This window comes from Ochlerotatus camptorhynchus, unplaced genomic scaffold (genome assembly GCF_037179485.1).
Source record: "Ochlerotatus camptorhynchus isolate MF236.1 unplaced genomic scaffold, CSIRO-AGI_Acam_v1.1 ptg000317l, whole genome shotgun sequence".
NCBI classification, from domain to species: Eukaryota; Metazoa; Arthropoda; class Insecta; order Diptera; family Culicidae; genus Ochlerotatus; species Ochlerotatus camptorhynchus.
In genome coordinates this window covers 512004-535833 of record NW_027040805.1, presented here as the reverse complement: position 1 = coordinate 535833, position 23830 = coordinate 512004, and the positions used below count along the sequence as shown (strand labels likewise).

Genomic DNA, 23830 nt, shown 5'->3' with positions numbered 1-23830 from the left:
TAAATTCGAAAGGATTTTCTTTTTGATTTAACAAAAATGCTGGATTGTTGAAAAAATAATGATTTCTTTTTGCAGCCAAAACAAAATGAAATTCTTATTGATTTTACGTCAAATATTATAACGTTAAAAATTTTTTTTTCTGCGTGTACTACAGCCGTTACTTTTTTTCTTCGGTAGAAGTCATTTGAAGTTGATGCAGAAGTCCTCTGTTGCCAAGTGAAAAGAAAGGGAATCTTTCGAAAACCGTGATGCGAATTCAACTGTTTTTCTCTTGGCGTGACTCATTATTAGGGTTACCATATCAAAAACTTGAAACTTGAGGTTTGGAGATTAACGAGGACAATTATTCCTTTTTTTTAACATTAAAGGAGGACAATAAGTTTTTATCAAACGTTTTAATAATATGTGCGCTATCACAAAATTCATGATTTGTAAAGGGTTCAATTGAGATTGTTCATAACTTGTAGTCGTTATCAATTCAATTCATCTTCTCGTTATACTTCTGAAAAATGCATCAAACTAGCCTTCATAATTAACTTGTGATACTAGAAAATGATCTAGTCTAGCTGATTTGCATGAAAACTACAGCTTTACAGCTTTAAAACCATCCCAACTTTTATCATGTACAAAAATCAGGATACATGTCATCGCTGATTGAAACCAACATAGAGCATCTAAAACGCTGTACAGACTGGAGAGTTATAACATGTTATAACGGTTGTCAAATAATTGCAACACAGAAACCACCATCAAGATAGTGCTATAACATGTTATAACTCTGTAGTCTGAACGTACTATAAGCAACCTGTTAATTTTACCATTGATTCAGCATAGGACTCTAAGGCCGTGGAAGCGAAGAGGCGCGCTTAGCGTTCTATACAAAAGAATTCTTATTATTGATATTATTATATCATGATATTCGAATGTAAGATTTCACGCTTCACGTGCCTCTTCGCTCTCAGCATGACGATTTGTCTTAACTGCTAACTCACCCACGCAAACAAACACCATCATCAGGTAGGGAAATCTTTGTCCTACTAGCTAGTGTTGTTAGTTTCTGTGAGTGAGCTTGCAGGTGCCACAAATCGTCGATTGAAGAGATTGTTTGCAAAATCAGATACGTCGATTTGAATAGTTATGCTTAGAATACCTAAAATCCCATAGAACCAGAACGTCAAAATCGAACACATGTTGGATTCAATCTATGTAGTTGTGTTCCATTTGGTGAATTTTAACTTAAATTTGACTGATAGAAAATTTTAAAATAAACATGCTATTGTACCAGACTGATTTCTGGCAGACCAGGAATTAATTTTGACAAACACCTTCTCGAAAATCACTGATCAACAACAGAGAGATATCCGAACATAGTAATTTATTTTCGAAATGTCAAATTTATGTAAACATTCAGAAAAATGGATCGCAGCCTGATTCTGTGTTACATTTGATAAATTTTCACTGATACTTCAAAAATAAATTATAATGATCACTCTGATGTTAATCATCCGACTTTCGAGAAATTATTTGTCAAAATTGATTCCTGGTCTGTCCGAAATAAGCAAGTTTATTTGAAAATTTTCCATCTGTCAAATTTAAGTGAAAATTCATCAAAAGGATCGCAGCCTAAATGTAGGGGGGTTGACAACTGTAGTATACTCCTAGTCCCACCATTGAATGGCATTTGCTAGATAAGATGGGGTGAAACAAATAAGCTCTGTAAACAACGCTCTTTGAAAACAATTTTAACAAAAAAAATGCAAGGATTAAAAAGGAGCACATTTTCGGGAAAAAGGAGGATGTAGAAAAATTATTGAAAAAGGAGGACATGTCCTCCTTTAGGATAGCATATGGTAACCCTACCTCTACCTGATTGTGTTTTAGGTTTACGAATGTCGGTTCGCGAGAAAATGGCCTTACAAGGTTTGTCTACAAAAAGGAGTTGAGGCCTTTTCAATTGTTGGTCACGAATTATATATATTTTCCACAAGGCTCTGGGGGAGGATTGAATCCTAAAACTCTCCCCGGGACTTTACCAGTGTGCAGTGATCATCAGTGTCATCCCACTTCTGATGATTACTGCCATTGTAGTCAAAATATGTATCTGTCATGGGTACAAAATGCGAAGTGGAATTAAATGGTTAACTAATAGCTTGTTCACGCTTATGAATATTCCTCTAACAACCCAATTCATAATAATACTGGTTTCACTGTGAAATTTGTTATGTTCATCTGTCATATTTAATGACATTATACATGGTTTATCCCAAGAGGCTTGAATATACTCACGGGAAAAAGTACTCCATCAGATTGTTCCAACATTGTTTTCCCACCATGATAATTGCTAGCTGGATGCAAAGTTCACTCAAGCACCCAGCCGGATCACAGATATCGCCTTTTAGACGGAAAAATTCACTCTTCCGTGCCACGTCATCTCCCGGATAGTCGAAGAAGCGTCCCTTGAAGAACGCGATGTAGATCAGCGAGCTGTAAAAGTTCATGAATTCGAACACGAATATCTTGATTGTATACGAATCCTCGTACTCCGTTTGCGTACGTGGATTTTCTAAATTGGTTAGGTAGATAGCTAGTTTATGATAAATCTTTAAATAAATGGATAATTAGGTTTTATTGTTTGTGGAAATTGAAACGCCGAAGAAAGAACTTACACGAGTTAAAATCATGATTATTATAAGATTGATTAAGGCAGCAGTCATTGTGGTGAATAATTTGGCATGTTTGCGGAAAAATCTTCCTCCACCACTATAGATCACAGATACGAGTGAAATTCTATAAATGATAGTTCCCAGAACGGCACCTAGAACTACTGCAATCTGCAATGGGGAATTTCGAAATATTAGCAAATGTTCTATCGGATATGTTCGGACATACTGTACCATAAAGAGCACGGCACTAGAAGTGGCGAAAAATCGTATGGCACGGTCCCATGTTGGCATATAAGGCTCTTTTTCGCGAGTCACCGGATTTGTACGGAACGTTTTAACGGATGTTTCAAACTCGGGTCGTGTATCTTCTTCATTTTCAATATTCTGTAGGTCCCACTCCCAAATCAGAACGGATTGCTTACGTTTCCACATCTCGAGAAAAGTTGTTGCCCAAAAAGACATAAAGATCGCAAAGAACACCGTCGATGGGTTATCAAATAGGTAGGTCAATTGAGCAAATAAACATGATTCCGATAGCTGCTGATAGCTGCAGGCACGATCGCAGAGCGGGCACAATGTGATGTTTCCGGGTCCATTTTCATCACAGATTTCTTTCCTAAAATGAAAGAAGTATTAAAATTGACTATTTCCGTAATGCAAATAATTCTGAGAATATTCACGTAGGAATGTTATCACTTGAATCCATGGATGCCAACCCGTATAGGAAACAGAACAATCCAACGATTGCAGGAGCGTACAACATTTTAGTGTAGAAGCCTAACCAGCAAAAGTAAAGCGCTATTTTGTCGCCAAAGTACTTTCTAATCAGGCACAATGGTTGCTTTTTGTACCACTTCACTGGTCTAGCCCATTCCAAATAGAGCAGCCTCCTATCGAATAAAGCTCCTGATGAATGGTTCCTATCGTATCGACCCTCGTGCAGGGGAAAGCATGCCAGGTATGTGCCGTCATTCAACAATCTTTTGATTCCGACATAGTTGGCCTTTTCGGTTTCATCGAAACGGGTTCTCATCAGAATTTGCATTACTATCAAGCTCCGCTGAGCACTGTTGTAAGTGGTGCATCGATCCTTGACAATGAATTGTTCTTCCGGGTTGCCGTTGGCCGTCGCTGAATAGAACGATGGTTCTTTCTCGATTCGACTGTAATTATATTCAGTCATGGACATGAGCTTAGTCCAGTAGCCCAGCCATTTGTTTTGGTGCTTTCTTAAGGTGGACTCTTCTTCCTGAAATGATGTTGAGCGGTCATGTTATGAATCTTTAGCGGGAATCTGTTAATATTATGTATATAGGACGGTGGGCTGTGTTGTAAAAAATTTACCCAGCACCTGTACCAAATATTTTATTCAGAAAAGGTCCTTATTTCGTTAAAATTAATATTTTCCAATTTCTGTCACTCGAACTTTGCCGTTGATCAACATTTTGGTTCTATTGTTTCATGTGCTTAAAATCTCTGGTAGAAGTTTGTCTAAAAACTCCTCGACTAAGTTATTAATTGCTAAATTATTGTTGTATAATTAGGGTTAACTTGCCTTCACGCTGATAGTAATGAATCTCTTCACCGGTAGCTTCAAATTCATAACTTCCGCATAGCGAGATTCTGTCCGCCAAGGTATGTGAACCTTGATAAAGTATGTCTTCTCATCAAACGATTGTGATTTGTGCTCAACTTCAATTTCCAGACCTTCTTTAACCAAATTTTCTTGGAAAACTTTGCGCTGGTGCCTTTTTAGTGATTCGATCTCAGTCATCACGCCTTCATCTTCTTCTTCGTAACATAAAATCATGTCGATCTTTCGCCGTCCATCACGAAACATCAAGGATTCTGGATCAAGACCCTGTTGGGAAAAAAACATAATTCAATAATAAAGCATGGTCCTCTTAGAATCTGGGCGTAAGAAATCAGCTCTCTCTTGGGATTGGTTTGACGTAAGAAAAATCTCGATAAAAATTTCAAAAGGTCCTATCTGCAGTGATCGATTTTATCTTTCTTCAATAACTCCAGTGCAACAACATTCCCTGTTGTTTTTTTATGTTCTGCATGCTAGAAGGGAACCTTTATCGAATTATGTGGTAAAAATAGCGTAATATTTGTTTGTGCATCCGTGGTTATCAAAAGAGAAAATCGATCAAAGCAGATAGGACCTTTTGAAATGTTTATCTAGAAATTATAAGTAGGCAACGAGCAGCAGACAGGTGTGTATATCGTTTTTAGCAAATTAAATGTGGTACTCCGGGTGGTGGATTAGATAGTCTATACGTCATTAGCCGAATATTAAGTGTACCTGTAGTACAATTGGTAATACGCCCGTGTACTGAATTTGTGTATTGGCCCCATTACACCTCCACACCAAATTTTGATTTTGAGTTTCAGCTAATCAATTTGCTGGACTAACTGTTTGCTGGAATTCAGTAGGTACCTGTTAGCTTTTTAGTTTTGCCGAAATCCTATAAAACAAGCAAATGTCTGATTATTTGCTGATGATCAGTAAGCAGAGCTTCCAGTCTACTTAAATGAGATCACGCAAAACCTGTCTATGCTATCTGACTATGTTTTTGAAGTTTTTTTTGTTCATTCCCGTGATTCCGGGCACGATGTGTATTTTTTTTAAATTGTCGCGCTTATGTTAAATTCTCATTTGGTGACGGTGGAAGCGCATCCCAACTAACATTTTCAGCTTTATAAGCCAACTATTCCAACGTTGTGCTGTAAAGTAGCTGAAACTCAACTTTTTCACAACCATTATTCAATTTTTTCATCGAACTGAATAACAACAGCCAATAAACGCTAATGTCACTTCTATGCAAATATTAATCAACTTTCAAATTTTAGCTGCAAAACAAAGCTATTAAAGTGAATATATTACTTATTTGATGGCTTCTACACAACCAGCCACTCTTGCTGAATAACATAAACATCAAAAGTGCTTTTTCAACAACTAAACAACCTGTACTCAACTAATAAACTGTGCTAGCGCTACTTTGGAAGCTATTTTACAGTCAACTAGGTTAATTTTAGACGTGTGCAGTTTTACAGCTTCTACGCTGCTTCTTTATAAAGCTGAATTAACTAGTCGAGAAAAGTGATTCACGTGCACTATAAAAAAGCCTCTACTCAGCGATATTGTTGTAAAACGGCATGTATTTTTGTTTACGTCAGTTCAAAGTGTTGGCGTAGCGAAGTTGATAGTATCAAGGTTCGCCAATGCGGTCGTCTCGAGTTTGATTCCAGGTTCCGGCACAGTGTAAATAATTTGGTGGTGTGACTATAACTAATTTCAATTAATTTGATTCGCAGTAAAATAAACATGATAAATTCCTCCAACAAAAAAAGCGTAAACAATATTTAACCTGGCGTCAAGAGAGAGCTGTGTAGAGATTATTGGATAATCGGGTAAAAAGGTTAAGTAAGCGCCTTTCAAGTTCACACACAACTTAAACAGCAGGATAACAGCTCAGCTGTATAGAAGCGTAACAAGATATGCAATAAGAGCTTGTCCCAACAGCCATAAGTAGCTGACTAAGTTCGCCAGATTTGTTTGTAAAGAAGTTGAGTAAAGGTTATACCAAAGATGAATACTAAGATGAAACAGTCAAAAGAAAAACTTTCGATTTTAGCGTCCTCTTTCACGGTCCCTTTCATCCAATGAGTACCCCCCGTATGCAAGGTAATTTTGTGGTTTTGCTACTCCCTCAGTAGAGATGATATTTTGCGCTCTTTTTTTTTTTATCAAAACAATGACATCCAAATCAGAGGTGTCCCATTTTTTAATTACTCGATCAACAACTAATCGATTTTCTTTGTTCGCTGTGTAGCCATTTTTCCACCAATGAGAGTGCAGCACATGTTTGAAACGATCGGTGATGATCCTCTGGAGAAGTTAATGCTTATATCAGCATGATATAACCGATTACAAATATTTAACTTTTCGGTTCGTTAATCGATTAATCGATTATTCGAATGAAAATCGGCCATCACTATATGAATGTGAAACGTCATTTCAAATAAGGACCGCACATAAATAATGATACAATTTGAAAGGGACCGGGACTTATCATAAATTACGTCCCCACGGTAACTGAAATAAACACGAGTGTTAACCGGTTGAACAAACGAAGTGACAGACGACTAACTGGCGAAGAAATCCATTAAAATAATGTGGTTCACTGTAATAGAATTTTCTTGGAAGCTTGTGCCATCATCCACCAGATGGGTTAGTTTTTTTTGTTTTGATTTGAACAAAGTTGATTTTGTGTACAATGATTCTTTGACAGTGTGCAAAGAGTGTATCATTTTGTCATTTTTTTATGCATTTCAGTTTTGAGTAGAGTGAAAGAGATAGAACCAAAACATTCTAATACATTTGATGAAAATGCTAGTACAATCCAGTTGTAGTGTTGCCATGTGGTACAATCCAGTAGTAGTGGTGTTGCCATGTGGTACACTGAAAAATTGAAATAGCAGGTTAGTCACCAAAGTTTTCGAGCCGCTCCGTCTGTCACTTTGTTTGTGGTATCGACGTCACTCTGTCGTTTCTGATGCCGATCCCTGTATCATCCTCCTTCACAACTTCACAAAAAAAAAAAAAAAACGAAAATCCGAAATGGATTTTGAATCTATTCCGGATCCTCCAACACCGAACGTAGAAAGAGGCCGGTATGAGGACCAGCGTTAGAAACGACAAAGTGACGCTAATATCACAAAGTTTCACTGATTTTACTGAACTGGAATCTCCGGACACTCATCCCGACGGGTCCCCGCATGTCGGACCAGGACCCCAACATCCACAGGCCACCCTTAATCGCACCCGAAAAAGAGCAGGAGTTTAGATGCCCTGTCTGCAGATCATTTTTTCGTCTCATTGCAATCCATTTTTTTTTTGCTTTATCCTACATTCGAATGCTAATATAATTTAAAATTAAGTATGTTTCTTTCAAACATTTGAAGCATGTTCAAAATAAAAATATTTATTTTTGTTCGCATAGTTTTCAAACCAAACAAAAATATTTACGTTTATTTTCAACACGAATATTTTTAAAATAAACGTAACATTATTTTTATTTTAAACATTAAAATCACATGACTTCAAACATGGAATACGTTTGAAATAAACCTTTTTTTATTTTTGTGGCCAGAACAAACTGAGTTTACGTTTAAATTTACCTAAAATATTTTTGTTTCAACAATAAATTTTTCTGCGTGTAGAACACGTTTATAGAATATTTAATCAAGCCATTCATATACAATTGCTAATGAAGTTTATAATTGCATTTCTGCACAGTTTTTTGGCGGGATTGAGAGCTGCTTTAAATTAATTTAAAACAAGACAATTTTTGACGTTCTCGCCAGACTATAAAAGGTTTTTAAAACAGCAAAAAGCTGAATTTCAAAGCAGGAATGTTTTTCACTTTGAAATGCTGTATTTAAACTAAAAGGATTGTTCATTACCGTTAGAAGACCATCATAAATCAGAGTGGATGCCAAATGGTTGCTGAATTGTTACTTGGAGTTGTTGCCTTGACGTATCGTAAGTTTAAAATCATTAGTCTGGGATATTTAATTTTAATTTGAGCCCGTGATACCATTAAGGTACACCGGAACAAGTTGAAATGGATTTTTTTTAGGTGAAATTTGAGGCCCTCTAGAAAAATCATAAAGTAACACAAACCGTAGTTTTTTGCACTAACAGTTTTGTGAAAGCCTCTTCTACCATGAAAAAATTTAGAACTTTATTTTAATTTCGAAACACTTTCAGCCTTGTTAAAATAATCTTTTTTTTTTTTATTATTATAGTCACTTTAACGCTCTTGGGTCATTCGTGACTTGTTCGGGGGTGAGATTTGAACTCGTGACTTTGGCGTGAGCGGTATGGTTGCTAACGCCGGGGTCGCCCCCGTTAAAATAATCGATTCATACCATTGTGGTGTACTTTTTCTTAGTGTATGCCTGATTTTTACCGAACAGTTCAGCTGTTTGAAGTTCGGTAAAAATTACCAAAGTCGGTAATCATTTCTAAGAGTAATTGGTAAAATACATAAAATTCAACTTTTTTGAGATGTAATGCGTAAAACATGTGTGTTGTAAATTTCATATAAAATAAAAATAAACAAAGCTGAGGAGCACGCTAAGCTGTTTGACAGTCATAGGATGCGTTTAAGTCTATAATATACTGTTAAACATAATCACGGCGATAACTCACTTTCGCTTGTAGTTTTGGCTTCCGTTTCAACTTACCTAGCATTTCAACTTGCCCCGGTGTACCTTACCTCGCAAAATTAAAGATGCAAGCTACTCAATTCCAGTTCCCCAAGCGCCCTCTCTACTACTCTACTCTACAACGCTAATCGCAATTAACCCACGTTTTTTCGAGGCTTTAAAGTGTATATATCATGGTCTGAAGAACCCTCATAAAATCAAAATGGCTACTTGAGAAGTGTCGAATCATACCTCCTTATCTTGCTTACTGGACCTCCGAGTGTCATCCGATTGCTGAGATGTTCGCCGTCTATTGTTAGTAGATGTTCTGTCTGTGCTATAACGAGTAGAAGGTTCTGCCTTGACCGGAGAGCTTCCTCCTAGCAATTTGGTTGATGATCGCCGTCTTTCGTTTGCCATGCTAATTTGCGAGGTGGAGTTGATGCTATTATTGATTTCCGAAGCTATGTTTGGTGGGTCCATGGGTGTTCCTGGTATGTTTTCGTTGTTTGTTATTCTGGGACCAAATATTTTGCTGTAGAGATCAGGACTGAGGTTGATTATTTTGTCATTAGGAGAGGTTGAAGAATAGCCAATTAGATGTGAAGTGAAGTACAAGAGTGTAGAGCATTTAAATTTGAAGATATTGTATTATGCATGTAACTGTGCGTGTTATGTTAATGGCAGTATTCGATACATTTGAATGCATTTTTTGGTACAACTCGAGCTTTTTTGATCGAACGCATTTTTTAACTTGTTTATTTTTCACGCAACACCACTGCTACATGCTTGAAACACAATATTCTTAGTCTAAAGTTGATAAATCTTAATCTTACCTTCGATTTTGATCATCGTTGATGCGCATCTGATCCAAGGCTTTGTCCTGTGTTTCGAGCCACTTTTCCACGGGGCTTTTCAGGAGAGGGCTTTCCATAATATCATCCAACGATTTCCTATTCGGTACATCCTGTTTGGCGGTGTCCGTTTCACTCATTGACTCCTGCGAGCTACCATGGTAACCAGAAGTTGTGCTATCAGCCACGTGGTGATTACTATCGTTCGACTGATCAACTGACGCCGTGGAAACTGTTCCATGTGTGTCGTGCTCACCGGTGGTATTTGTACTGTTGGTCCTAGTTACATTGAATTGGTTGGAGCTACTGTTGCTATTGGTATTATTACTGTTGTCACTGTTGCTGTTGTGATTCATGTATTGGCCCATCCCACCATTTATGCCGATGGTGGAACCAGAGCAGCACGGAAATTTATTAATAGCATGAATGTTGTCGGTACTGTGTCGCATAAATAATTGATTTCGCTCACTTTGATGATTTATCTAGAGCGTAGGAAACAAAAAGTAGAAACTCATTATGCAATGTGGTTATTGATGGAAATAATAGGTGCAGTAACTCGAATAATCAATATTAGAAACTAATGATCATAGTCGAACCAAGAACATATAAATGTTACTTCATTGTAGTGTACGAATCTAAAAATACATTTTAATAGCTTTCATACAGGAATTTAGGAAGTATTTAAGTATTTATTATTGGGTAGAGGAGAAGGGGACTCGTTGATCAGTTTTTCAGACAAATTGCTACATTTTTAGGTATTGTGCTTATTTTAGATTTAACGCCATGTTCAGACAAAGGAAATGTAATATGTTATACGCGGTTTTCGTGATACAAGAACAATGGCTATTAGACAAATGTCTCGTTCACACCAACCAGAGTCATTTACCAGATTATATATGATATATATGAAAATCACCAATGTGTGACTTTAGTACTGCTTTTTCATCGGTTTGGGACATAAAACCACTGCGGGTAGTAGTTTAATCTATTGTAGTATTTTTCTTGTCCTTAATTCAGTGATATTCCATCACTTTTGAAAAAATGATGAAGTATTCGGCTTTAATATAGTTGCCATTCTTGTTTTCATCATAAGGAACCGATTCTAACTGAAAGGTCCCACTATTTATACCATTCGTAGAGCTAGAGCACTCCCCAGCCCCTTTGTCAGTCAAAATCGGATTCCGCAGCTACAAAATCAAGAAATGACATCGAAATTGACCATGCATCTCAAAACTTCAAACTAGAGAACAACGAATTGAATATAAGGAATCACATAGATGAAGACTATCTAACTCATTTTTCCTTGTTTCAAGATCATCCCCGGTGGAACAACATGAGTCTTCACCCATATCGTGGGTAGATCACCTTTTCGTGGTACGTTACGGGATGTAAGATCTACCACCGATTACTAGTCTTGACTACTTAAAACTAGGTGAACAGGATTTTTCAGTAATCAAAGGAACACATCTTAGTCTTTGTTAATTTTTATGCCTTGTTGATAGTGATAAGTCATCGGGTTGCCTGGACCGAGGATGATCTTGAAACAAGGAAAAAATGAGCTAGCTTCATCTATGTGATTCCTAATCTTATATTCGTTGTTCCATAGTTTGAAGTGGTTAATACTAGGGTTCTGATGCATGGTCATTATCGGTGTCAGTGCTTATTTTTGTTGCTAAGGAATTCAATTTTGACTGACAAAGGGGCGCGCCTTTGGAGGGTGTTCCAACACTCCGAAGGGTATAAATAGCGGGACTCAATTAGAATTGATTCCTTGGGCTCATTCTTGCCTTCATTGCAAGGAATCGATTCTAAACGCCTACTGAGGTTCCAGAATGCTGTGAAGCTGTTAAACTTCAACAGAAAAAGAAAGTTAGCAGTCTCTTCGTCGCATCGACTTTGTCGATTGAAGCTGATATTGTGATACCCTGTTTTTGTCACTATTTTCAAGGCAAACAAAGTAACAAGTATTATAAAAAGTACTAAGATGTGTTCTTTTGATTATTAAAAAATTCTGTTCACCTACACCATTTGAAAAAAAAAATCATGTAAATTTATGTGGGGTAATTTGATCACCGTAAAAAATCATCACTAATGATATCAAATTCCATTCTCAGTCGAGCGTCCGGCCAAGGCAGTTCAGTTTTAAAAGCTCTGTTTATATAGTGCTCAATTCTAATGTGATCAAGTGTTAGTGCTTCATGCAGCCAGCAACGCTCTTCAAGGAAACCAGCCATTCAAAGCCGCATCACATCGTTTTGTTTCCACCACTACTTACATTGTCACCAACATCCGCACTTCAAGATCGTCGTCTCGCACAGTCCACATCGTGCTCTCTTGCCGTTCGGATTTATTTGCTTTTTGCTCAAGGATGTGTACTACCTATATCAAACTACAACAAATTTTAACAGCACCTTGTTTGACTCTTATTCCTCTTCGATCCTTGTTTGGACCCCACCCGAGGTAATCCAGCTTGGATATCAACTTAGAAAATACATCTTCGATACTTCGGATTTTTATAGTAATCTGCTTGGAAGTCGATTTGGATAAACTTGGTTCTGCCGCCATGCCACATAAGCGCAAAATAGAAGGGCAATCGCTTGATCCCTCTTCTGATGAAATTCAATTGAGCAATCAATTTGATATGCTTACGGATGATGAGAATGATCCATCAGCCAGGCAAAATTCCATTGAACATTCCCGGCATAATGCCAAAAGGAAAACGTTGTTCAAACCACTTCCGATTTCCGTGCTCTTCTCAAGGCACTTTTGAACTTCGTTCAATTTAAGTTTTCACTTCAAGTTGGCCGTCGGGGTGAATGCCGTGTATTGGCTGAAACCTTGGACGGATTCATACGTCTTCTCAAATACCTTACTGAGAAGCAATACACATTTTTTACTTATGACACCAAAACTGAACGTCTTGAAAAGTCTGCCCAGTGGTGAATCCCTGGATCAGATCAAAGATGAATTGACTAAATTACTTGGAGTTGAACCTGTCCAAGTAATCAAAATGAAATCCCGTTCTGGCGATTCATGCAACGGGATTTCCAATGATTTTTATTTAGTTCACTTCAAAAGTCTAGTAAACTAAACAACTTTAAGGTCTTAGAAAAATCTAGCCTCATGCTTCATGTCCGAGTGAAGCGGGAACACTTTATGAAGGGTGTAGGAAATTTACAAAACCCTACCCAGTGCCGTAAGTGCCAGGGTTGTTGTCACGGAACCAAAAATTGCTACATACCACCTAAATCCATGAATTGTGGTGAAATCTCTCACGCAAAGGACGACTGTGTGAAGGAAGATCCTAAAAAAATAAAAATTTGAACATGAATTGAACATGTGATGAAAACCACAAATCCAATTTTAGGGAATGTAAGACTTGCAGAGTGATCCTACAATCTCGTTCGAAACGACAGGTAGGAAGTGCTCCATGTTCCCGTCTACAAGGAGATGAAAAACTACCCAAAATTAAGTACTTTTGCCTCAATTCCGGGGTTCAGCCCAATAACCCAAATTTGAGTAAATCGCATATAGTAGTTTCCATTTAACACCGGCAAAAAAAAATTTACCTAGTCTTAAGTATATTCTACCCAAAATTAAGTTTAATTCACGTAAATTTGAGAATATGCAATTTACTCAAAAGTAACTTATTGGGCTGAACTATATCGTTGGGTCGAATATCTCGTTCCTTTTTTGACAACAATAACGAGTGCAAGTGAGAGGCTGAAGTCAATATTAAGTAAAAAGAACTCAAATTTTGGGTAGTATTTTTTCTCCGTGCAGGTGCAAATTCCTCTGCTGTTAACAACGGTCAGTGAGGAAAAAATTCTACATTCCTAGATAGTGCTGGAATAAGGGCGAATGTCGCAAGTGTAAACAAACTGAGATTAACACATCACGTTATACTACTATTAAAATGCTACAAAACGATACTAAAAATGTTTGGACAAATAATGTACTTTCTTAAAAAAACGCAAAAAACATAAGGGCGAAACCAACTTTTTTTTATTACAAATTGAGTTGGCTCTTACGGCCGCTTCCTCCCATATACATAGATGGGGTGAAATAGACATATTTTCTCCATACAAGGCGAAAGATATAATTTGAATCTTTTCACTACTCCTTGCAATTACCGGTTGGTAATCAAAAGAAAACATTGTTAATCTGATCGAAATAAGCGAAAACACCCCAACACATGAATTTATGTAGAATCCAACAAACTGCAATAGGTCGATAGTAACAAACCATCAGGAAAAAGAACGTAAACATTTAAGCGAAACGGATGATGTCAAAAACTAGCAATCGAAACATAGGGGCGAAATAGCTTCTGTGAACGCAGCCGGGCGAATAACCTCAGGGCGATACAAGATACTATAAATCAAAAGGGCGCATACAACATTTTCATTTTTTTCGAGCTGTAAATAAAAATAATAATATTTTTATTTATCTCACCATAATGCTAACTAATAATGTAATAATTAGGAACAGTTCATTTCTAGGAATGGGTTTATAGTTTAAATTATATTTAATATTTTTTGTTCAAAACTTCAGATTCATTTTTCTCAGTTCAAGCCCATTGCGACATTGGCCCTAATTCCAGCTCTATCTAGAATTCGTACAAACATCAAACATAGGTACAAACATCACCCCTGCTTCATATTCTTCATCTATACCTACTCCCCCCCCCCGCTGCTAACAATGTTCAGCGTGTAAATGGAGCTACCTATGCTGCTATGAAATCAAAATTCTAGCCAACATAATTCTAACGTAAATTTTGAAAATTTTGACTTAGGAAGCATTGCTGCTGCTAAAATGGAATTTTTACAGAAATAAGTAACTGACATGATTACTGATATGCTAAAAACTAACTCCATGTTTGATGCTATTCAAACTGGAGTAAAATTTGCGAACAATATTGTCATAACTTTGAAATTCAGTAATGGATTTTAAATCATTAAATATTTTAAATTGGAATGCTCGATCTCTTAAAGATAACGAAGACGAGCTATTTAACTTTTTGAGAGTTCATAATGCCTTCACCATTTGTGTGTCTTGTGTAAATTTGAAACTATTTCATTACTTAAATTCTGGAAAAGACGTGGTTCTTGATTATTATTTTTCCTTTATCCAGTGTATGAAACATTTTCTTAGTCTGAGGTCTCGCATTTTTTTAAGTCAATGATTTTTTTTATTCATGGTTCGAGTCGCGCCCGGAACCCCTTTGGATACGGTTGTGTTTGTTCTCTGTTTTGTGCGTGCGTTCGCTTTCATATTTTTCGGCTGCATTTGCCGGATTGGCGCTGGCACTCTGCCTCCCGGACGGTTATACGTGTGTGAGTGGTGGTTTTCTCGCTTTCCGAGAAGTTTTAGAATCGAGAAAGAAACATGATTCATCATGTTTGCAAAATTGCAAGCATCAGAAGATTTGGCGCTGCGTGGTTTGATTGTTTCTCCCGGACCAGAAATGTGTGGCATCGCGAGTGAAAATTTTAATTTCAGTTTATGTACGCGCTGCAAGGTGCGTGAAAGAGTTGGCACGATCGGTGTTGATGTTGGTAGACTTGCAACTATTTTTGCAAAAATAAAAAAAAATTAAGTACTTTGACTATATGTTTTTAGTATTACTTCTACGTGAAGTCAACGATTTACAAAAAAAAATAAAGTTTTTTTCGAAAGTAATTGATATCGAAAGTGTACCAAAAGTGCTTCTGAACGTGTTTCGCAGTTGGGTGTGTTGAAATTCGTGGTTGTTTTCAGTGAAAATTCCGTATCACAAATTTGCTCACCGAGTTCCCTTTTTTTTTGCCGTTCGACGACATCGGGAATGCGCTCCCGGATATATTGATTTGGTGAGTACGTTCCAGTTGAGGATTTTTTTTTTTTCCTTTGGTTTGTTTTTTCCGTCGATCTTGTTTTCCGTGCTGAGCACCAATGCTACCGACGTGCCAGGAAGGCAGCTCCCACACCTGGACCCTACCTATCGACCCATCAACTCATGAACCGGGGACCAACGGCTTTACTTCCCATCCGAAGGAAGGCGTGATCAGAGATGTTATGCCTCAGAACATCCCGGCGGCGCCGACTGTGATTGAACCCAGGCCTGCTGGGGTGAGAGGTAATCACGCTTACCACTACACCACCGGCGCCGTTCAGTTGAGGATTGTTCTTGTACATTTCTCGATTGCATTTTCGAGGGGACGTGTCTGCTTTTGTGGGCAGCGCGTTTGATGGTCGGTTTGGTAGTATCCTTTTAAATATAATGTCTCATGTCCAAATAACCTCGATTTTCGGTCTATTGATTCAATACTATAGTATTATATTTTCAAAACATACAATGATGAATTATGTCATTTCATGGCACATAAAACAAAAAGTGTGTGTATAGGACCCAACAATCTAGATTATTTGTATTTTGTAAAACATCTTAATTTTGTATTATATTTTTCATTTTACTACATATTTTATATACATTATATATCACATGATTATACATAAATTCATAATGTAAATTACAATAAATACTGGGACGGGAGGGTGCATCAGGGCATCATTGAAGTTGTAACTGGACAATGTAGTGGAGTGCCAACCGGAGTCTAGGAGGGAATGTGTACTGTCATTTTAGATAGTTACATTTCACTCCAACAGTTGCAATGAATTTGACGCGCTCTTCTTAAACAAACCATCCCGTGGAAAGCTTAACATGTATTGCGAATTTCGTTATTCATTTTGTTGGATCATATTGTTGTGAAGGTTCATGGTTCAAACTTGTGAAGTTTTTTAAACCGGGTTCAGGAAGATTGATCTGAGCATGAGAAAAATATATAAATTTCCAGTTCTAGAATCTTTAAATCTTCAAACCCTGAGTAATGATTTTTTTCTGTGTTTGGAATGTTGAATACTGTCGGGATATTGTGTATGTCTGAGAACTTGGAAATTCATGAATTTTGACTTATTTTTCAATTTTCAAAGCTTAAGATTTCAAGGAATAAGGCTTCGATTTCCTAGCTAAATGTTTCTTTAAATCATAAATGTTGTAAGCTTTGCTATTTGTTACGGGACAATATTTTTTCCCCTCCAGGCTTTTGTCCTGGGATTCAGGGTCGTTTGACCAAGCTCCAGAAAGCAATTGGGTTGAAATACTTCCCTAAAACTATCCAACGTGAAAATCAAAAGAGTGATAGAGGAAATAGGGAATTACGTGTTTAAATAATGGACTAAAAACTGAGGTAGCTTAATTTAATTTAGTATATTAATCTTTTGTTTTTAAATTCATGCTTCGTTTGTGGAAGTTGAGGAGAAGGTCACCTGGCAAAGTACCCATTCGTTGGCGATGTATCGAACGGCTGGCAGACAACGGTGGATTCGCCCGTCGTGTCCTCCTTGGCACCTTGTAAATATGGAGACGACCCACTGGGTTCCCTAGCTACAAACCCAGATAACCAAAAGTTCCGCATTCAACGATTAAAATCACTTCCAAGTTCCATAAAGTTCACATAAAGTTCAGACAGAACTTTCAAGTTCCATAAAGTTCAAATAAAGTTCCGACAGAACTTTCAAGCCACGTGAAGCGATCCGCACAAGTCTTTATTAGTAACAAAATTTAATGTACGTAAATATGAAATGATCAGTGACCCGAATAAATCATAATTCTTATAATTATGCAGTGCATCAACATTCTATCCAAACATAATAAAAAAAAATTGGTAATTTCCTGGATTCGAACCCGTGTATTCGGCATGCGATTTACGATTGCTAATCACTGCGCCACAAGTGTGTTGGAATACCATGCGCGCAAACACCAATTTAATTCATCAAGGTGTTGTGTTTCATATTCAAGTCAGTCAGCTGGCACTGAAAACTTCAACAGTAGGCGAGACAACAGCTCACTTTGTTATATCTCAGATGACGTAGCGGTTCATGCTGGAGCTCTCACGCAGGAGGACTGGGTTTAATTCTTCTAACAGCTCCAATTTTGTTACTAATGCTGATAAATCAATACTCATTAATTTTCCTGCCTTTAGAAATAACTTTCACAAAAGTGCGAACTAAATATAGAAATGGTGTGGAGGACAAAAAACTTTTTTAATTTATTTTCTAAAAGTTCCGTTCAAGTTCCGCCAGAAGCTGCTTAGAATGCTCTTCAATTATGGTACCGGTACTTTCAAAATTCTATAACGACTTAAAAATGAGGCTGCTTAGAATTCTATAGACAACCTTCAACCAAGCTGCTTAAGCCACAAATAGCATTTTATCATAACTTTTGGTTACTTGAATACGGCACTTCACCGATGGCGTTGATTTTCTTCTGGAGCCTTTTCTTGCGGTGCAATGGACGCGCAGTATTACCAACAATCAATACAATTTGGTCCCAAGCAAAGCGATTAACGTACCCCATTCTAGTCAAAATTCTAGTACTACACTATGTTTGTTTTGATTCGTTATGAAAGTTTGACAGATAAAATGAGGGCCTCGTGGATTTTCCTATGTTTCGAGAGCTAATCAGTCCCGATTAGCTTGGGACTGAAGAGAGTACCAGAGATGAGCCAAAAAGTTGAGCACGTTTCGTCGGGACCTTCTGGTCTTAGAGTTACTTCTATGGCATTACCGGAACTTCACCGATGGCGTTGATTGGCCTCTTCTTGCGGCGCACCGGACACACAATTTTTTGTTCAGTAAAGAGCGTAAAATATAACTAAAATAATATTTTTTCTTCGTAAATAAAAACGCTGAACTTTTAGTCGTAAAATTCGTTCACCTAATTGAGAAATCCAACTTAAACTCCTGCGCGCCAGGTGGCAGGAATAAGCACTAACCGACGGTGATAAGTTTGTGACAGCCCTTGATAATGTCATAGATTGTTTTCAAAATTGATTAATTTCAATGTAATTTCATGCAAATTTCTTTTTAGAATGGATTAATCTTGTACAAAATGCATAAAACTATTTTGTAATGCATTGTCCCTAAATAAAAAGCTACTATAAGACTTATAAAGTACAGAAAACATGTTAAGGTTTGAAATCATCTGCCGATTAAACAGAAGACGAAGTCGGCCGACTAAATCCATCGACGAAAAACTATTAAATAGGCCGATTGCTCGGTATATCATCAAACGAAAAACGATTTAATCTGCTGATTAATACACCAACTAAAATTAATTACAAGTGGCAATAGATTTAGTCGGTTGGCGAATCGGGTGATTTGGATGATGTTTGTTTATTTGGAAGATATTTTCGAAACAAAGCACGATAAAATTCAGCATTATATACCATTATTACGAGTACTACTTTTTTGCTCGGATCATGTTTTGACGGCTTCGATGGCGATCGTCTCTACACAGAAAAAAAAGTTGTTGAATATTACTGCTGCAACCAGGTCAATCCATCGGTTGTGTAATATAACGTTGTACGATGTACATCGATTTTGCGAACAAAATTACATCCATTGATGTAATATTGTATCTGCTTTTTGCTATTACATCATTATTTCATACATCAGATTGAATTACATTGATCGATATTACATTTTTTTTGCTGTGTACCACACGCTCTCTGACGTTTTATGTTGTTTGTTTATTTTTTTATTTTTTATTAATAATTACTTTATTTGTACAGGCTCAATCAAATAAACTTTACAGAGTCGAGTTATCTTTTCCGTTATACATTATTACTGTCTTATATTTAAAGTTAAAGGAACTGGCGTACAAATACAAAGAACCAGTGCGTTGAAGTTAAAATGCAATCAAAAGTACTTAATGTAATTAATGCGTTTTGAAGTAGTACTGACGGTAATTAAAATTATCTATCCGTTATTAATGTATTGAAAAGTATTGAAAATGTAATTAATGTACTTTAATTACGAAATTTCAACTGTTATCAATGGAGTTAAAAAGTAGTTAATGTTCTACATTGTGTAATTAATGTAATTAAAGCAGTAGTGAATGTAATTAATTTAATTACCGCCGTTGCCTGCGTTGGAGTTAAAAGTTATTGCGTGCCCCTAGGGAACTGGACCGAGTACTCGCGGTTGTCTCGAGGTTAGTGGAGATTTACAATTTTTTGGATGGGAAAAGGGAAGAAGGAGGTTTGTAATGTGGTTTACGATAAAAATATTTAATTAATCCTAAAACATGAAATTATTTCTATTCATCTTGAAAACAAACATTGAAAAAAAAAAAAGTTTTATGTTGTGGTTACCTGTTATTGCTGGTAGTAATGCATGATGGAAGTGGAAAGTTTATATAGGGTGGGAATAAGAGAATAGGGATGTTCATAAAGGGAGCAGGATTCGAAGTCTTTCAATTCTGTATTTTAGATTTTAAATTCATTTCAATATATTAAACTAAACTACTCAGTAAAAACTAAAAGACACTGAAGAAGACTGCACATTGGAGACGAAATATGCGTATCTGTCAAGGATAAGCAAATAAGGTAGTGTGAAATTAAATGGAAATTGCTAATCTTTCTCTCTCCCTCTTTATACAGGTATTCCATTAAGACGCCCACATTCATCATGATTCATAAAAGTATTACTCCTGGGCTTTGAAGAGCTTTAAAAGCTTGGACTTAAAAAGTTATCAAAATTTGTGAATATTTGTAGATTGAAGCTATCCATGAACTACGTAGATAGTTTAAGGATAGTGGAAGGTGTTGGTGTTTGTTGAAAGTTCCTATACTATTCCTATAGTATACAATGGAAACAAAAATCGGCCTGTCTTCATAGTATGCACCAACAACCATACTCTGCTAAAATTTATAACTAAATTTTTCAATTATTTCTGTTAATGTATTAATGGGGGAACTGGATCCTCAGATATACCTATTGACACTTATCGATCCAACATACAGTGTATCTCAAAATTGATAGCAATTTTTTGAAACATTATGAATAGATACATATATATATATATATATATTTATATATATATGTAATCGTGGCTGGTGGTTGAACATATGTTTATTGATTTATTGCTATAGTTTTGATCTTTGCCTGTATGAAGTTAGATTTATTTTAGTAAAACGCTTGATATTCACCTTTTTACCTAGTGGACAAAATTTAGTTCAATTAGTGACACATGAATGATCTTTATTACGACTAAAAATGAGAAAAATTTCAAGAAGTTATGTTCATTTCATTTCGAAATATTAAGGTTTTTCAAGAAAAGGCGTTTTTTTTTAATTTCTCTCAATTTTTGTAAACTCAACCCAATATGCCCAATACTGAGCCAATAATTGATAAATGTATGCTGAGTTTTTTTCTTTTTATTTTACTTTTTTTTTACAGTTAAAAAAAAAAGTATATCAAAACCTAGATGTTCATGAAGGCTCTGATATTGACAATGTAAGCTGGATTTTCAGATCCACGCTTGCCTAACGTCCATTATGCCTAACGCCTATGCCGAGTGTCCCAGATTTTCGCAGTTGGTTCAATTTTATACTCTCGGTACAAACAATCGCATCGGGAAAAAGCCACCATCAAGTTTAACAAAGTTTGGGAGAACTGAACCTGCGATGGTCACCCAAAATGAGTCTGAATGCAGAGAGACTTTTATACTTTCTTGAATTTATTTTGAATGTTGGTGCCAAGTATATAGAAAAAAAATTGGAGTTTCTGAGGCAGATCTTCAACTCGTATCGGAGACCCCACCTTTTTACTCCACGTCTCGAGAAGGGGTGTAAATGTTGTACTCCACTCTAAATAGCACGTGGTCAGCAATTTTATTTACAATATCATAGGGGAAATGGATGTAATGTCGGCCTAAGTGCCCCTAAATTGGGTCCATACATAAATTCAGCAATCGACTAAATTTTCAATAGCGAGTCATTTCCCATTAGAGCCATTTCCCCTCTATCGTAAAGTTATAATCTGAATTATATTATAATCGTTATAATCAGATTATATAATATTATAATCAATCATATTATAAACATAATCATGTTGGTGACTAAAGGAAGCAATACAATTTCCTGTTATGTTTTGGAGCCTTTGTTTATCTGAAATAAGGGAATGTTAATTTTGCATGGTTTTAAATAGTACTTGACCCATTTTTTTATGAATCTGATGTGACAGATGTGGAAAAGGTGTTTTTGATAGAATTCACCTGTAAATCGCCACTTTTTTAATAAAATTGCTTTATTTCGTAAGTGGCGAAGGGTCTACTACAGGCGAAGGGTCTATAGAAGACAAATTTCCCCATTGCGTTTTTAGAAATTAGCAAATCAATTGATTTAATTTTTCAGAACTACAGTGAACTTTCCATTTCCGATATTGAAAAAAAAACCATCGGAATCGGTAGAGATCGGTATTATCAACAGTAATTTATTGGCCTACTAGCAAGATTCTAGAAGCACTTCTGAATCATGTTTAAAAAGTGTATTTGTTTATCATGATTCGTCCAATTGGATGTATGGGAATCTGAAGGGACTGTTCAAATCATTTAGATAAAGAGGAATATCGATGCATAGAAAATTGACAGTTGACTGTATTATCATATCCTATTACACGTTTATGTACGACAAAATTTATACGCTAACCTCATTATTTTCGCTGATACTTCGAACACCCGTCATAAAAGCATGTGCATCCTGGCTAAATCTTCTGGATGTTTTCACGGGACTTGAATGTGTTGTTCTCGGGTGCTTTTGGCGCGCTTCAATAAATGGTGAACTGGCTCGTTGTTCATGTTCGATGAAATTTGGCAGTATCACGTTGAGAGAGCTTTGATATAGTATGCTTTCCGGCAGACTGCCATTTCGGGTTGGTTTCAAATCACTAGACCACTTCTCGTCAGGTGATATGGTAGTGCTTGCCGTTTGAACGCTTTCACCGTCTTGGCTTGGAGTTATTTTTACTAGAACACAACAATTTACGGATTCACTAGCACTACTATTACTGGGAGGTACTTGATTTGCGTCATTCATTCTATTATGATTACGGATCACATAACTGATATATACACTTAGTTATAGTTCACTAATTCCTGTATTCAAATTGCTTCATTATCTAGGACCCTTTACATTGGCTACAGCCTTGCAAATCGGTTACACAACTCGACGTTAGCGCTGCTAACGTATTTAAAATTTATTCATATCGATCGCTTTATCATATGTGCTTTCCATGTTTTCTTCATAGATGCAATTTTTATTCCTTCGTTACATTGGAGCTTATAGTAGAACGGTGCATAAACCATGTGGCACACTCGGGGTCTCTCCCATAATAACACTTAAATTGCCAGCTAAAACTTGTTCAGTACCCGTTCTGTAATTACCACTAGGACGACACCATTTTCTCACGCTTCAACAGGGCTGTGAGGGTGGAGGACACAATTTATTACCTCGCTCAGAACGCAGAACTCGCAGGCATTACCATCAAAGTGATGTAGATACGGCACACTTACAGAATTGTGATGTTTAATGTCACATAACGATGGTGCATAGGACACCGTAGGGCACTTCTTACGGTTTTCATCGGTCATCACGCTCACTCATTGCTGGACACGATATGTGGTACACGTATGACATTTTATCGATTTTATTTGATTCTAAATAAATGATGAACCGATACCTATTCACAGTTATAACCTGTAGATGCTACCGTGTTCACTTTTGTGTTTATTAACCATGCTACAAACGAAATCATTTTGACTTTTCGATGCTTTTGATACACATTGGCTCAACTATACTAAATACAATTTATATACTTTCAGGTCTAAATATACTTTATTAGTAAAACAGATTGGCAACTTCACTTGCTATATTTGATCAGTTTGCAAGTCCTTTAGTTGTTGTAATTTCAAATAAAATCACCGGTTGATTTCTAGTTATTTGATTGTCATTGTTCCGCGAAGACACGACCGCGTCCGTTCAAACTGACTGCTCGGTGTAGAATAACGATTGATAATATGTAGCTATAATTGAGGACATGTGAGACTAGACAACCGACGAAAGGATGTTCATACCGTAGAATGACTCACTGATATGGTTTCAGAAATAAATTAAATCTAAAGAGTCTAGTTGTTATTGCTTCCAACATAAGGCTTTTTTGAATGCTTCTAATTATGTGAATACTTAGGATGCTTTCTAAACCTGTAAAGCACCA

At 36.6% G+C, this 23830-nt stretch overlaps 1 protein-coding gene across 1 annotated transcript in view; it reads right to left on the bottom strand.

Moving 5' to 3' along the window:
- The window catches only part of LOC135707758 (anoctamin-4), a 32753-nt gene extending 9402 nt beyond the window's left edge, over positions 1-23351 (bottom strand). The window contains exons 1-8 of the mRNA XM_065229642.1: positions 22267-23351; positions 9719-10218; positions 9135-9432; positions 4215-4524; positions 3344-3908; positions 2895-3279; positions 2667-2831; positions 2287-2600 (exon numbers count right to left, since the gene is read on the bottom strand). Coding sequence (XP_065085714.1) covers positions 2287-2600; positions 2667-2831; positions 2895-3279; positions 3344-3908; positions 4215-4524; positions 9135-9432; positions 9719-10218; positions 22267-22653 — 2924 coding nt within the window. The 5' untranslated portion in view covers positions 22654-23351. The remainder of the gene's footprint in view (positions 1-2286; positions 2601-2666; positions 2832-2894; positions 3280-3343; positions 3909-4214; positions 4525-9134; positions 9433-9718; positions 10219-22266) is intronic.
- Positions 23352-23830: the final 479 nt, after the last annotated feature.